This window comes from Trichechus manatus, unplaced genomic scaffold (assembly GCF_000243295.1).
Source record: "Trichechus manatus latirostris isolate Lorelei unplaced genomic scaffold, TriManLat1.0 scaffold00127, whole genome shotgun sequence".
In the NCBI taxonomy this organism is placed as follows: Eukaryota; Metazoa; Chordata; class Mammalia; order Sirenia; family Trichechidae; genus Trichechus; species Trichechus manatus.
This window is the reverse complement of record NW_004444063.1, coordinates 2,505,116-2,516,493: the sequence shown is the minus strand read 5'-3', so window position 1 is coordinate 2,516,493 and position 11,378 is coordinate 2,505,116. Positions and strand designations below refer to the sequence as shown.

The window sequence follows — 11,378 nt, the reverse complement described above, 5'->3', positions numbered from 1 at the left end:
TTTTTCTTTATGTATTTTCTTTTCATCTTTTTCATTGTTGTTGATTTTGTATTTGCTGGGTCTTTATGTTTTTCTTGTTTTTTATTTTGATGTGTAAGATTGTTAGTTTCCTTTGTGGTTATCTTAATATTGATCCCTATTTTTCTAAGTTTAAACCAGTCTTTTATTTCTTTATATTGCCTTGTCTTCCTCTCCATATGAAATATCTATGACTATATTTTTTAGTCCCTCTTTTTTGTTTTAATGTTGTCGTCTTTTACATATTGACATCTCTGTTTCCCTACTTTCAGCATTTTAGCTTTGATTTATTTTTGTGACTTCCCTATCTGGGTTGATATATGGTTGTTCTGTCCTTTGTTCTAGTCTTGGGTTGTTATCTAATGTTATTGATTTTCTAACCAGAGGACTCCCTTTAGTATTTCTTGTAATTTTGGTTTGGTTTTTGCAAATTTCCTAAACTTCTATTTATCTGAAAATGCCCTAATTTCTCCATCATATTTGAGAGACAGTTTTGCTGGATATATAATTCTTGGCTGTTCCTTGAAGGCTTTATATATGTCATCCCATTGCCTTCTTGCCTGCATGGTTTCTGCTAAGTAGTCCGAACTTAGTCTTATTGACTCTCCTTTATAGATGACTTTTTGGTTTATTCCTACCCGCTCTTAATATTCTCTGTTTATCTTTGGTTTTGGCAAGTTTGATTATAATATGTCTTGGTCACTCTTTTTTGGGATCTACCTTACGTGGGGTTTGATGAGCATCTTGGATAGATTTCTTCTCATCTTTCACAATAGCAGGAAGTTTTCTGCCAACAAATCTTCAAGAATTCTCCCCGTATTTTCTCTTATCCCCCTCCCACCATTCTGGTACTCCAATCACTCGTAGGTTATTCCCCTTGATAGAGTCCCACATAATTCTTAGGGTTTCTTCATTTTTTAAAATTCTTTCACCTCAAATAACTTGGTGTCGAGTGCTTTATCTTCAGTCTCACTAATTCTGACTTCCATTGCCTCAGTTCTGCTCCTATGACTTTCTATTGAGTTGTCTAATTTTGAAATTTTATTGTTAATCTTCTGAATTTTCTGTTTGCTGTCTCTCTATGGGCTCTTGCAGCCTGTTAAATTTGTCATCGTGCTCTTCTCTAATCTTCCTGCCAGGTCAGGTCTGACAACTCCTCGCTGCTTCTGAACCGTCTCTCCCTCCCCCTGCCACTTAGTCTGATTCCTCAACTTTGCGTTTGATGTTCAGGGCTCCTAGATTGTCATATATAGTCGATTCACTTGTTTCTTCAGATCTTTGTTGTAAGAGGGACCACAGGAAGCGTCTGACTACTCCACTATCTTGGCCCTGCCTCTGTATATTACTTTTTTAAAATTATTAAAACAACTTCAATGAGGTAGGTACTATCGTTACATGACCATTTTACAGATGGGGAAATGGAGATGTAGAGAAATGCAGTGACTTGCCTAAGGCCATGCATCTAGCAGCTTGGCACCACAGTCTGCCATCTTTACCACTGTGCTCATCTATAGCCAGATATTAGCTGTTTTCTTTCTTAATGACCTTGCATGACACATTTCACTTTTACATCCTCCACATTTGGTTTGAAATTTTACTAGCGTCTGAGGACCCAAGGTCTGGGAATCACTGATGTGAAAATCCCGTGTTTATCTCGAATCCCTCACTTTCAGATGGGCTGGTTAATGAGTGAGCAGAAAGATAGTTGGCTCCAGGGTGGATCTGGGGCTGCTGCCCTGGGTTAAAGGATGCCCGCACTCACTCTGGGTGAAGCAGTCAGAGCCCAGGAAACCAGAGCTCAGTCCTTCCCTTGCCGTGAGGGGTCCCTGTAGAGTGAGCCTTCTGGCCGGCAGGAAGCTCCAGCTTCCTACTGCCCATCTCCTGTCTACCTCTGCCCAATTCCGTGGGAAGGAGGGGGTAAGAGGGATCTGGAAGTTTTAAACCAAGGGGAAATTTGTTCTGAAATTAGCTGGTTTCTTTGTCCCCTGTACATACCTAATATGCCAGGCCCCTTTAGCTGCCCTTGCCTCACTAAATCACCTTTGCCGACAGACATTTCCTTCCTCAAGAGCTAGAAGGAGAATTTTCTTGAAGAGAAGCTACTATTTCTATCTCACAATCGCTGGCTTCTATAACAAGGTCTTGTTAATCTGGGTGATGTCTGGGTGGCCTTGCTTCCTTCCAGAATCGTACAGGATTTGTGAGTACATGTGTGGATGGGCATTTTTGTCTGTGAAAAAATCCAGAGTGTCCGTCACCTTTTCCAATATGTCCTCTTAAAAACAAACAAACCCAGCAGTGGCAGCACCCATTTTTGAGCAACCTATACCTGCCAGGCTCTCCGCTAGGTGCTTTACATCAGTTATCTCATTTCATCCTTACAATGGAAAAATGAGGTAGGCGCTATTACAATGCCGGCTTCGTACTCAATATACACACAAAAGTAGGCATGGAGAAGTTAAGTAACCTGCAGGTAATGGAACAGTTTCTGAGTTTTCTCTTCACTTCCCTCTTTTGGCCTGCTTGCTTCTTGAGGCAGGACCCAGGTTTTACTGGATTTTCTCTACCTTTCTTGGTACCTAGGTTGTTGCCTAGTATGTTGTGGGTCCCCAGTGACCGGCCATTGACTGAGTGAATTAATGGGTGCTCCTGAGTCTTCTGTCCTGTCCCATGAACCAAATGGTGCAAGCCAGGAGGCCAGGGGCTGAGTGATCAAGTGTTCTTCTTTCATCCGCAGGTGCAGCCAGCGTCATCGTTGGTCACCCTCTGGACACAGTCAAGGTAAAGTACCACATTTTCCATTGCCTCTTAGAAAGGGGCCTGAAGTGATCCTACCTCCAGGAGTGTACCTGCTGTTTCTGGTTCCCCAGAGAGTCTCCAGCCCAGACAGGCTGTCTGTGGCCAGCCTGTGGAGGTCAGGGTGCCCTACCTTCATTACTTGGCAGTGATTTTGTTTTTGTGAATGCTCATCCCTGCCTCCAGGTTCTCATGAACTGGTGGGGAGGGGCCAAAAGGCTGATGAGTGTCCTCCTCCAAGTCCCTGTGGAGCTCAGGAATCATGAAAGGCTTCAAGTGTGAGGTGGCATTTGAGGCAAAAATTTAAGGCTGGGTGTCAGGTGATAGAAAAGATACCCAGGCACGGAGAACAGCATGGGCAAAAGCACTGAGGTGGGGAAGCTGGATGGGGGCCACGCTTGGGATGGGCCAGCATGGCCAGGTTTTGCTGAGGTATTGGGTGTCTGACAGCAGCTGTGGGTCAGACTCCAAGAAATGTCAGTCAGCACTCAGTGCTCAGAGGCCTTACATGTCAGATTAGGAGTTTGGACTTGGGTTGGGAATGGGAAGCCATTTCATCTTCTAGTGCTTGGGGTTTGAGTACTCTGGAGCTGACAGGGCCATCTGGCTTTGAGATCACCCATCCCCCTTGTTCTACAGATGTAGAAACTCAGGCCCAGAAAGGGAGGGGGGCTCATCTCAGATCACACAACAAGTTGAAGTGCTGAGGAGTGGGATGCTGAAAAGGGGTACTTTTTGGCCCCGCCCCCACCCTATGCCTGTTCCCAGTTGTCATCAGGGCTCAGAGCCATATATAGCGCCTCCTCACCACAGCTGACCATGGAGCTGCCCTCCACACATACACCTCCGTGTGCCGTAGTTTAGCGCACGCACGAGGGCTATTGTTTTTCTAGAACTAAGCTCACTTGGTAAAAGTGAGCCGGTAACAAATTATTACAGAATTAGGTGTGAGAGATTTAACTGTAAACAACTGAGGGGATGTATTCGTTTCCTAGGGTGCCGTAACAAGTTACCACAAACTTTATGGCTTAAAATAATACAAATTCGTTCTGTCATAGTTCTGAAGGCCAGAAGTCTGGAATCAAGGTGTCCACAGGATTAGTTCCTCCTGGAGGCTCTGAGGGAGAATCCATTCCATACCTCTCTCCTAGTTTCTGGTGGCCACCGGCATTCCTTGGCGTTCCTTGGTTTGTGGCCACCCTCCAATCTCTGCTTTTTTCTTCACATGGCCTTTCCCTCTCTGTCTCTGTGTCAGATTTCCCTCTCCTTCTCTTATGAGACACCAGTCATTGGCTTTAGGGTCCACCCTAAATCTAGATGATCTCATCTTGAAATCCTTATTTCTGCAAAGACCTTATTTCCCAATAAGGTGACATTCACAGGTACAGGAGGAGGGGGCAGGAGGGTTAGGACTTGGATATATCTTTCAGGGGGACACAATTCAATCCACTACAGAGGGATCAAAATTTTTACTTACAGTCTTTACTTAGATGGCTTCACAAATGACAAATATCTTCTTTTAGTTCTTCCTACTTAACAGGAAAAACTGAGATTAGGCATTGTAAACAATACTTCGTGAGTATAGTTTACCCAAGAAAATCAACAGGGATGTTCCAAGGAAAGGAAGATTAGCAAATGAGTGTACAGTGGTGTTTTTAGGAAAAGGTTTAAGGATTCGTATATCACTTTTCATTTTTCCCCTTTTCCAGTTAACCAACTATGCAGAATGAGTATGTCTTGGATTAGAAATTGATTGCACTAGATAAGAGAGATTCTACTACAATATTACTATGCTTTTCATTATCATCATTTTCAAAATGAGGCTACCCAGTTCCCATTTTACCAAGATCTTTCTAGAAATCATGTGAACCAGCAGAGCAGCTTTGATGGTGGGAATTCTAGCTTTTGACAGGACAGTGAAGGATATTCCTAGTTCCTTCTCACCCCTCACAGCAGTACAAGTTGCTGTCAAGTCAACTCACGGTGACCCCAGGTATGTCAGAGTAGAACTGCACTCCATAGATTTTCAGTGGCTGACTTTTTAGAAGTAGATTGTCAGGCCTTACTTCTGAGGCACCTCAAGACTCCAATCTTTGGTTATCAGCTGAGTGTGTTAACTTAGGGACTGCACCCCTCATACAGGCCCTCTCTTTCCCTCATATGATAGATACATACTGGATGCCTTATCTGTGCCAGGCATAGTGCAGGATGCTAAGGAGTCAGTGGTGGACAAAGCAAGTTTAGTCTATGCTGCCCTGGGCCTTACATCCCTGTTTCTGACAAAGACAGCCTTTAGTTCTTCCTGCTAGAGTGTCATTCCCTCATACCCAGCCTGGGCAAGAAGCTGGGGTGCTTGTTGGAGGCCAGCTTCCTCCTGTGGCTTTAGCAGAGCCTCCTCCCCATGTGCACAGGCAAGCCCGGCCACCCCAGGTCTGACCATCTGAGAAGACTGGGGCTCTCTTTCTTGTATCTACTCTGTCCCCTGAGCCCCTGGAGGGAACACCTCCTGGCACAAAATCTAGTCTCTGTTTATCCTGAGAGCCTCCCTGCTGGAAGCACTGGCCTGGTGATAGCAGCTTACAAGGTTGTCCCTTGGGGTCTGGCCCAGGAGTGTGGCCCAAGGGCTTTGGGTCACCCTGGTACATCCTCTTTCTTCCTTCTGGCTGACATTTTTTCTAGAGTCCCTGTTCACTAAGAAAGGTGAGAGCCAGGGCTTTGGAGTCAGAATAACCCGAAGTCCAGGCCCAGCCTCCCAGCCTCACCACTTACTCTTCTTTGACCTACGGCCTAGTACTTAACCTGCCTGAACCTCAGTTTCCTCATCTCTAAAATGGGCAAATAGCACCTACCTGGAGAGGCTGTTGTGAAGACTGTTCACTTAGCATTTTCTTGTGCACACACTGGGGATAGAACAATGAGCGAGATGTTCTTGCCCTGATGGACAGACACTCTGGATTGGGAGGAGGCAAATGAGTGACTTGTCTGAGGTACCAGAGAACTCCTGTGGAAGAGTAAAGCTAGAAAGACTCTGGACTGCTGACCCCAGATCCAAGGCTCCTCCTCTTGCCCTCAGCTGCCTTGTCAGAGGTGGGAGGAGCCAGCCATTGAGTTCCATGGCTGCTCAGTGGCAGGTGATCTGGGGATGAGGATTCTATCCTGGCTCCTGGCACAGCTGCTGTATTTATAGGTTTATGCCTGATGCATACTGATGGTTCAATGGTAGAATTCTTGCCTTCTATGCAGGAGACCTGGGTTTGATTCCTGGCCAATGTACCTTATGGACAGCCACCACCTGTATCAGTGGTGGCTTGTGTGTTGCTATGATGCTGAACAGATTTCAGCAGAACTTCCAGACTAAGACAGACTAGGAAGAAAGGCCTGGAGATCTCCTTCTAAAATCAGTCAGTGAAAACCCTATGGATCACAATGGTCTGATCCATAAAGATCACGAGGGATGGCGCAGAACAAGGCAGTGTTTCATTCTGTTGTGCATGGTGTTGCCAGGAGTTGGGAGCCAACTCAATGGCAGCTAACAAGAACAACAATGCCTGATTCAGCATGGCCAGGTTTTCTGATCAAGGCTCAGCTGCATTTGGACCAGCCAGACTGGCTTGCAATGGGCTGGCTTTGTGGAATGTTTGCCTACCTCTCATGACTACCCCAGTGGGGCTTCTAGCCTTGATCCAGCACGATCCCCACCATGTCAGGGTACCCACTGACTGTCCAGTCCAGCCTTGAGCATGCATATTGGCCCATGCCAGCCAGGACACACCTGCTCTGTCAGCTCAGTGGGGCCTCTGGGTTGGACCAGGCGGTGGCCCGGCTCTCAGCATTGAGCTCCAGCCGCCTCTCCTACTCTGCCCCTGAGCACTTGTCCTTCATTTGTAAAGTAGGGAGCGTATCCCTGCCTCATAGCATTTGTGAGTTTCAGTGAGGTAAGTTATGTGAGATGCCAGTGTTTTCCCAAGTATGCAGTAGATATATACTGTATACCAGCTCCAGCTGTGATTGGAAGCCCTATAAACAAACAACAACAAAAAACCCTGCTTCCGTTGAGTCAATTCTGACTCATAGTGTCTCCATGCGTTACAGAGTAAAACTGCTCCATACAGTTTTCTTGGCTGCAATCTTTATGGAAGCAGATCACCAGGACCTTTCTTCCATGGCTTCCCTGGGTGGGCTCAAACCACCAATCTTTTAGTTAGTAGTCAAGTACAAACTGTTTGTACCATCCAGTGAGCTTATAGGAGACCCTTAGACCTGGGCTTTGCTGCTGGCCTCAGTGCTAGCATCCCAAGGCACTCGGGAAGGCTGACAGACCTTAGCTCTACTGCTTTGAAAATTATTCTGTGATCTGGGTTTTGCTGTTGGATTGAGTTCCCTCATGTACCATTTGCTTGAGTGACTGATCATTCAACCTTTGGTGGGAACTTGATCCCTCCTGGGGAGGGGTTAACCATTTTGTAGATTTGTTACCCAGGAGCAGCCCAGACAGAGCTGGGGCCCCAAGGGAGAGAGTGTTTGGCCTCATACCAGCCTTAAACGGGGCAGAGAGAAAAACCTGCACCACCCCCTCCCCAGGGCCACATCATTGTCCCGGTTGGGGAACCTCCCCTGCTCCAAGGCAGACCTCTGTGGTTCTGCTTAACAAGGAGACCAGGAAGGCCCAGTTCTCATCTGGCTGCATCTTCCAGGGAGCTTCTCCACCACCCAATTTAAAATCACAGTTTCCTTCCCGCCACCCATCCCTTATCTTCCTCCTTGGTTGTCATCGTCTGATGTATGTATTTACTTGGGAATCATTTCTTATTGACTATCTCACTTGACCCCCATTAGATTGTAAGGACTATGAGGGCAGGGACTTTGTTTTGCTCACAGCTGAATTCTCTGAGCCTGGAACAGTGACTGCTATAAATAGGTACAGACGGTTAATATCTGTGGCTGTTAACCAAAAGATTGTGGTTTGAGTCTACCCAGAGGTGCCTCAGAAGAAAGGCCTGATGATCTACTTCCAAAAATCAGCCATGAAAACCCTTTGGAGTGCAGTTCTGCTCTGACACACATGGAGTCACCACGAGTCAGGGTCGACTTCACCGCAGCTGTTGTGTTTTTTTCTTCAATAAATATTGGTTGAATGAATGAATGAGTAAATACATCTCTCAGATTATAAAAGTAATGCTTTTGCGCAATATGATACCATTGATACATCCCACCTATAAAATACCATGAGCCCTGGTGGCAGTGGTTAAGCGCCCAGCTGCTAACCGAAAGGTGTGCGGTTTGAACCCACCAGCTGCTCCACGGGAGAAAAGACGTGGCAATCTTCTCCCGTAAAGAATACAGCCTAGGAAACCCTATAGGGGCAGTTCTACTCTGTCTTACAGGGTTTCTATGAGTCAGAATTGACTCGAAAGCGCACAACGACAACCTATAAAATATACCCCACGTACGTTTTCTATGGCTGTATATGTTTATAAACACATTTAGATGGATGCCTATCAAACTGTTAGCCATGCTATTAACCATAGTTAGCTCAGGGTGGGGCAGGTTAAGGGAGAGGGGTTCAGGATCGGGTAATTCAAAGGGGCCTTCAGCCTTATACATCATGCTGAATTTTTTTTTAATTAAAAGAACACATGGGGAGGTCATTGGTTGAAATCAACTCGATGGCAACTAACAACTTCATTTCCATATTACTTGAGTACTTAAAAATTATTTTTAAAATTACGTAAGCTAAAAATAATAATGAAAGTAACACCTTTTATTATAGGAAAGCTAGGAAATGCAGAAAAGTTCAATACAGAAAATCAAAATCACCCAGGAGGTTCACCTCAAAGACCCTCATTTTTCTAATGTGGGCTCCCAGGACCTTCTCCACAGGTCTACAAAGTTGAGCTCAGGGTCTCTGTGCCGAGTGTGAGCCTGCCTCTCTGGGCCTTGGCGCCCTACCAGATGCTGGCTTCTGTGGGGCAGGGGCACGCTCTCCCTCCCCTGTGGTTCTCTTGCCTCTTTTGTGCTCAGGCACTGGCATGCTGTGGGTGCCGTGGAAGTGCTTTGCTTTGATTTACCAATTATAGGGGGCACATCTCCCCCCCCATAACTCCACACCCTTCCTCTCCCACTCCCTGGTAACCAGTAATCTACTGTCTGTCTCTATGCTGTTGCATGTTCTGGATAGATGAGTGGGATCCTACAGGATTTGTCCTTTTGTGTCAGACTTCTTTCACTCAGTATAATGTATTCAAGGTTCACCCATGCCTCAGCATATGTCAGAACCTAATTTTTTTTTTTTTTGCCGAATAACATTCCATTATATGTATATACCACATTGTGTTTATTCATTCATCTGTTGATGGACACTTGGGTCGTTTCCACCTTTTGGCTATTGAGAATAGTGCTGCAATGAACATTCATGGGCATGTGTCTGAGTCCCTGCTTTCAGTTCTTTTGCGTATATAACTAGGAATGGATTACTAGGTCCTATGGTAATTTTTAAGGAGCCCTGGTGGTGCAATGGTTAAGCACTCAGCTGCTAAGTGAAAGGTCAGTGGTTTGAACCCTCTGTGGAAGAGAAGACCTGGCGATCTACTCCTGTGAAGATTTCAGCCTAAGAAAACCCTATGGGGCAGTTCTACTCTGAAATATAGGGTCACTCTGAGTTGGAATCGACTTGACAGCACGCAATAACAATATGGTAACTTTTGTTTACCTTTTTGAAGAACCGCCAAACTGTTTTCCACAGACACTGCACCATTTTACCTTCCCGCCAGCAGTGCATGAGGGTTCCAATTTCTCCACATTCTCTCCAACATTTGTTTACTTTTTTTTTTAATAATAGAAATTCTAGAGGGTGTGAAGTAGTATCTCTAATGACTCGTGATGTTGATGGTCTGCACATTTTAAAAGAAGGGGAACGCCTGAGACCAGGCCAGGGGGATGTTCTAAGCAGTTTTGTGGACTTATTCAGACCCTCTGTGCCTGTCAACGGCTGTCGCTTGTCACCAAAGCCAGCCTCTGTTACAGGCCTCCACTCTTCCCCATCCAGCCCTCGTTTAGCCAGTCCACAGGGGCCACTGTGCCAGGGGCTGTGTGAGGCTCTGGGGATTGGGGAGACAGATGCCCTGCCCGAGTGGTGGAGCCCCACAAACACCCTAAGTCAACAGACAACCTAATTGCAACATTTAAGCCCAGACCCAAAAGATGAACAGGAGCTGGAGGAAGAGCCTTCCAGGGCGAGGAACAGCAGATGCACAGGTCTGGAGGCAGGAAAGAATTGGTGCTCCAGGGCCTGGGAATGTGCCGTGTGGCAGGCACACAGGGTAGGAGAGGGGAATGGCATGCGGGAGTGAAAGGCAGGCTGGGCCTCTGGACCCTTACGAAGAGTGTAGGTTGTATTCTAAGTTTAATACGAGGCCACTGGAGGACTTTAAACAGAAGTGACGTGATGGCATTCGTATCTGGGAAAGCTGAGGCTGACTGTTGTGAAGGCACAATGCGAAGAGAGTGAGGGGACCAGGGGAAAGATGACGGTGGCCAGGACCAAGGTGGTAGTGGTGGAGGTGAGAAGAGAGGATGGCTCCCGGGGACATCAGGAGGGCGAAGTGATGGATAACAGATAGGACAGAGTCATGGTTGCACTTCTTTGGGTTGTGGCTTAGCTTTTTGTACTCGAGAGAATCCCACGCTCCCAAACTACCACCATTTTGCACAACTGACTGGCCTTTGTTCTTCTCTCAGACAAAGAGGGCTTCTGACAAATCCAGCAAAGCGTGGCTGGGTAGAGGGAGGCCGTGCATGCAGAGGACAGAGCGCAGTGTGGCCAGGACAGAAACCTGCCGCCTTACTGGCCGTGTGACCTTCCTTCACAGAGCCTTCCCCTCTCTGGGCCCCACCGCCTGAATGACAGTCAGAGCTCAGCGTCTTCTTGAGTAGTGGGGGTGTGAAAGGCCTTGACTTCCCCTCACCACTCTTGCCTCTCTCTACAGACTCGCCTGCAGGCCGGCGTGGGCTACGGGAACACGCTAAGCTGCATTCGCATGGTGTACAGGAGGGAGAGTGTAAGTGCCCCCTGGGTGGGTACGAGGGACAGCTGCCAGGGCCACCCACAGATGGCCAAGTCCACAGCCTTCACACCAGCCCGTGGGCAGGAGGCCTGTTCTTCCGCTCTTATCACGCTTGGCTCAGGTTTCCCTGTTCATCTCGCCACGACTCCAATATTATGTGTTGCCTGAACTTAACCCTGTCACCTACGGCAACGTTATTGAGGGAAAGAAATGGTTTTATGCAACCTCTCTGGAGAAGTTCTGAGGAATTTAGAACCACAGTGTGGAAAATTCCTGCAAAAACAGGGTGACCTGTCAGTTTTTCAAAACTGAATGAGTGGCTGGTAAACTGTGTGCTCACAGGCTTCCCTTTATCTGGGTGAGCGGCTGGGAGGCAGCACTTCCCATCCTAGAAGCCACGTGGACAGCCGGCTTGCTCTACAGCTGACCAGGGGACCGAAAGCTCCTCTGCTCAAAGGGGGAAAAATACCCCACCAGAATACTATTTTGCAGGAGTCCTGG

The 11,378-nt window shown here is 46.9% G+C and overlaps 1 protein-coding gene across 1 annotated transcript in view; it reads left to right on the top strand.

Moving 5' to 3' along the window:
• SLC25A48 (solute carrier family 25 member 48) overlaps nucleotides 1-11,378 on the top strand; it is a 74,024-nt gene that overhangs the window by 23,088 nt on the left and 39,558 nt on the right. Inside the window, exons 2-3 of the mRNA XM_004384765.2 lie at nucleotides 2,756-2,799; nucleotides 10,800-10,871. Coding sequence (XP_004384822.1) covers nucleotides 2,756-2,799; nucleotides 10,800-10,871 — 116 coding nt within the window. The remainder of the gene's footprint in view (nucleotides 1-2,755; nucleotides 2,800-10,799; nucleotides 10,872-11,378) is intronic.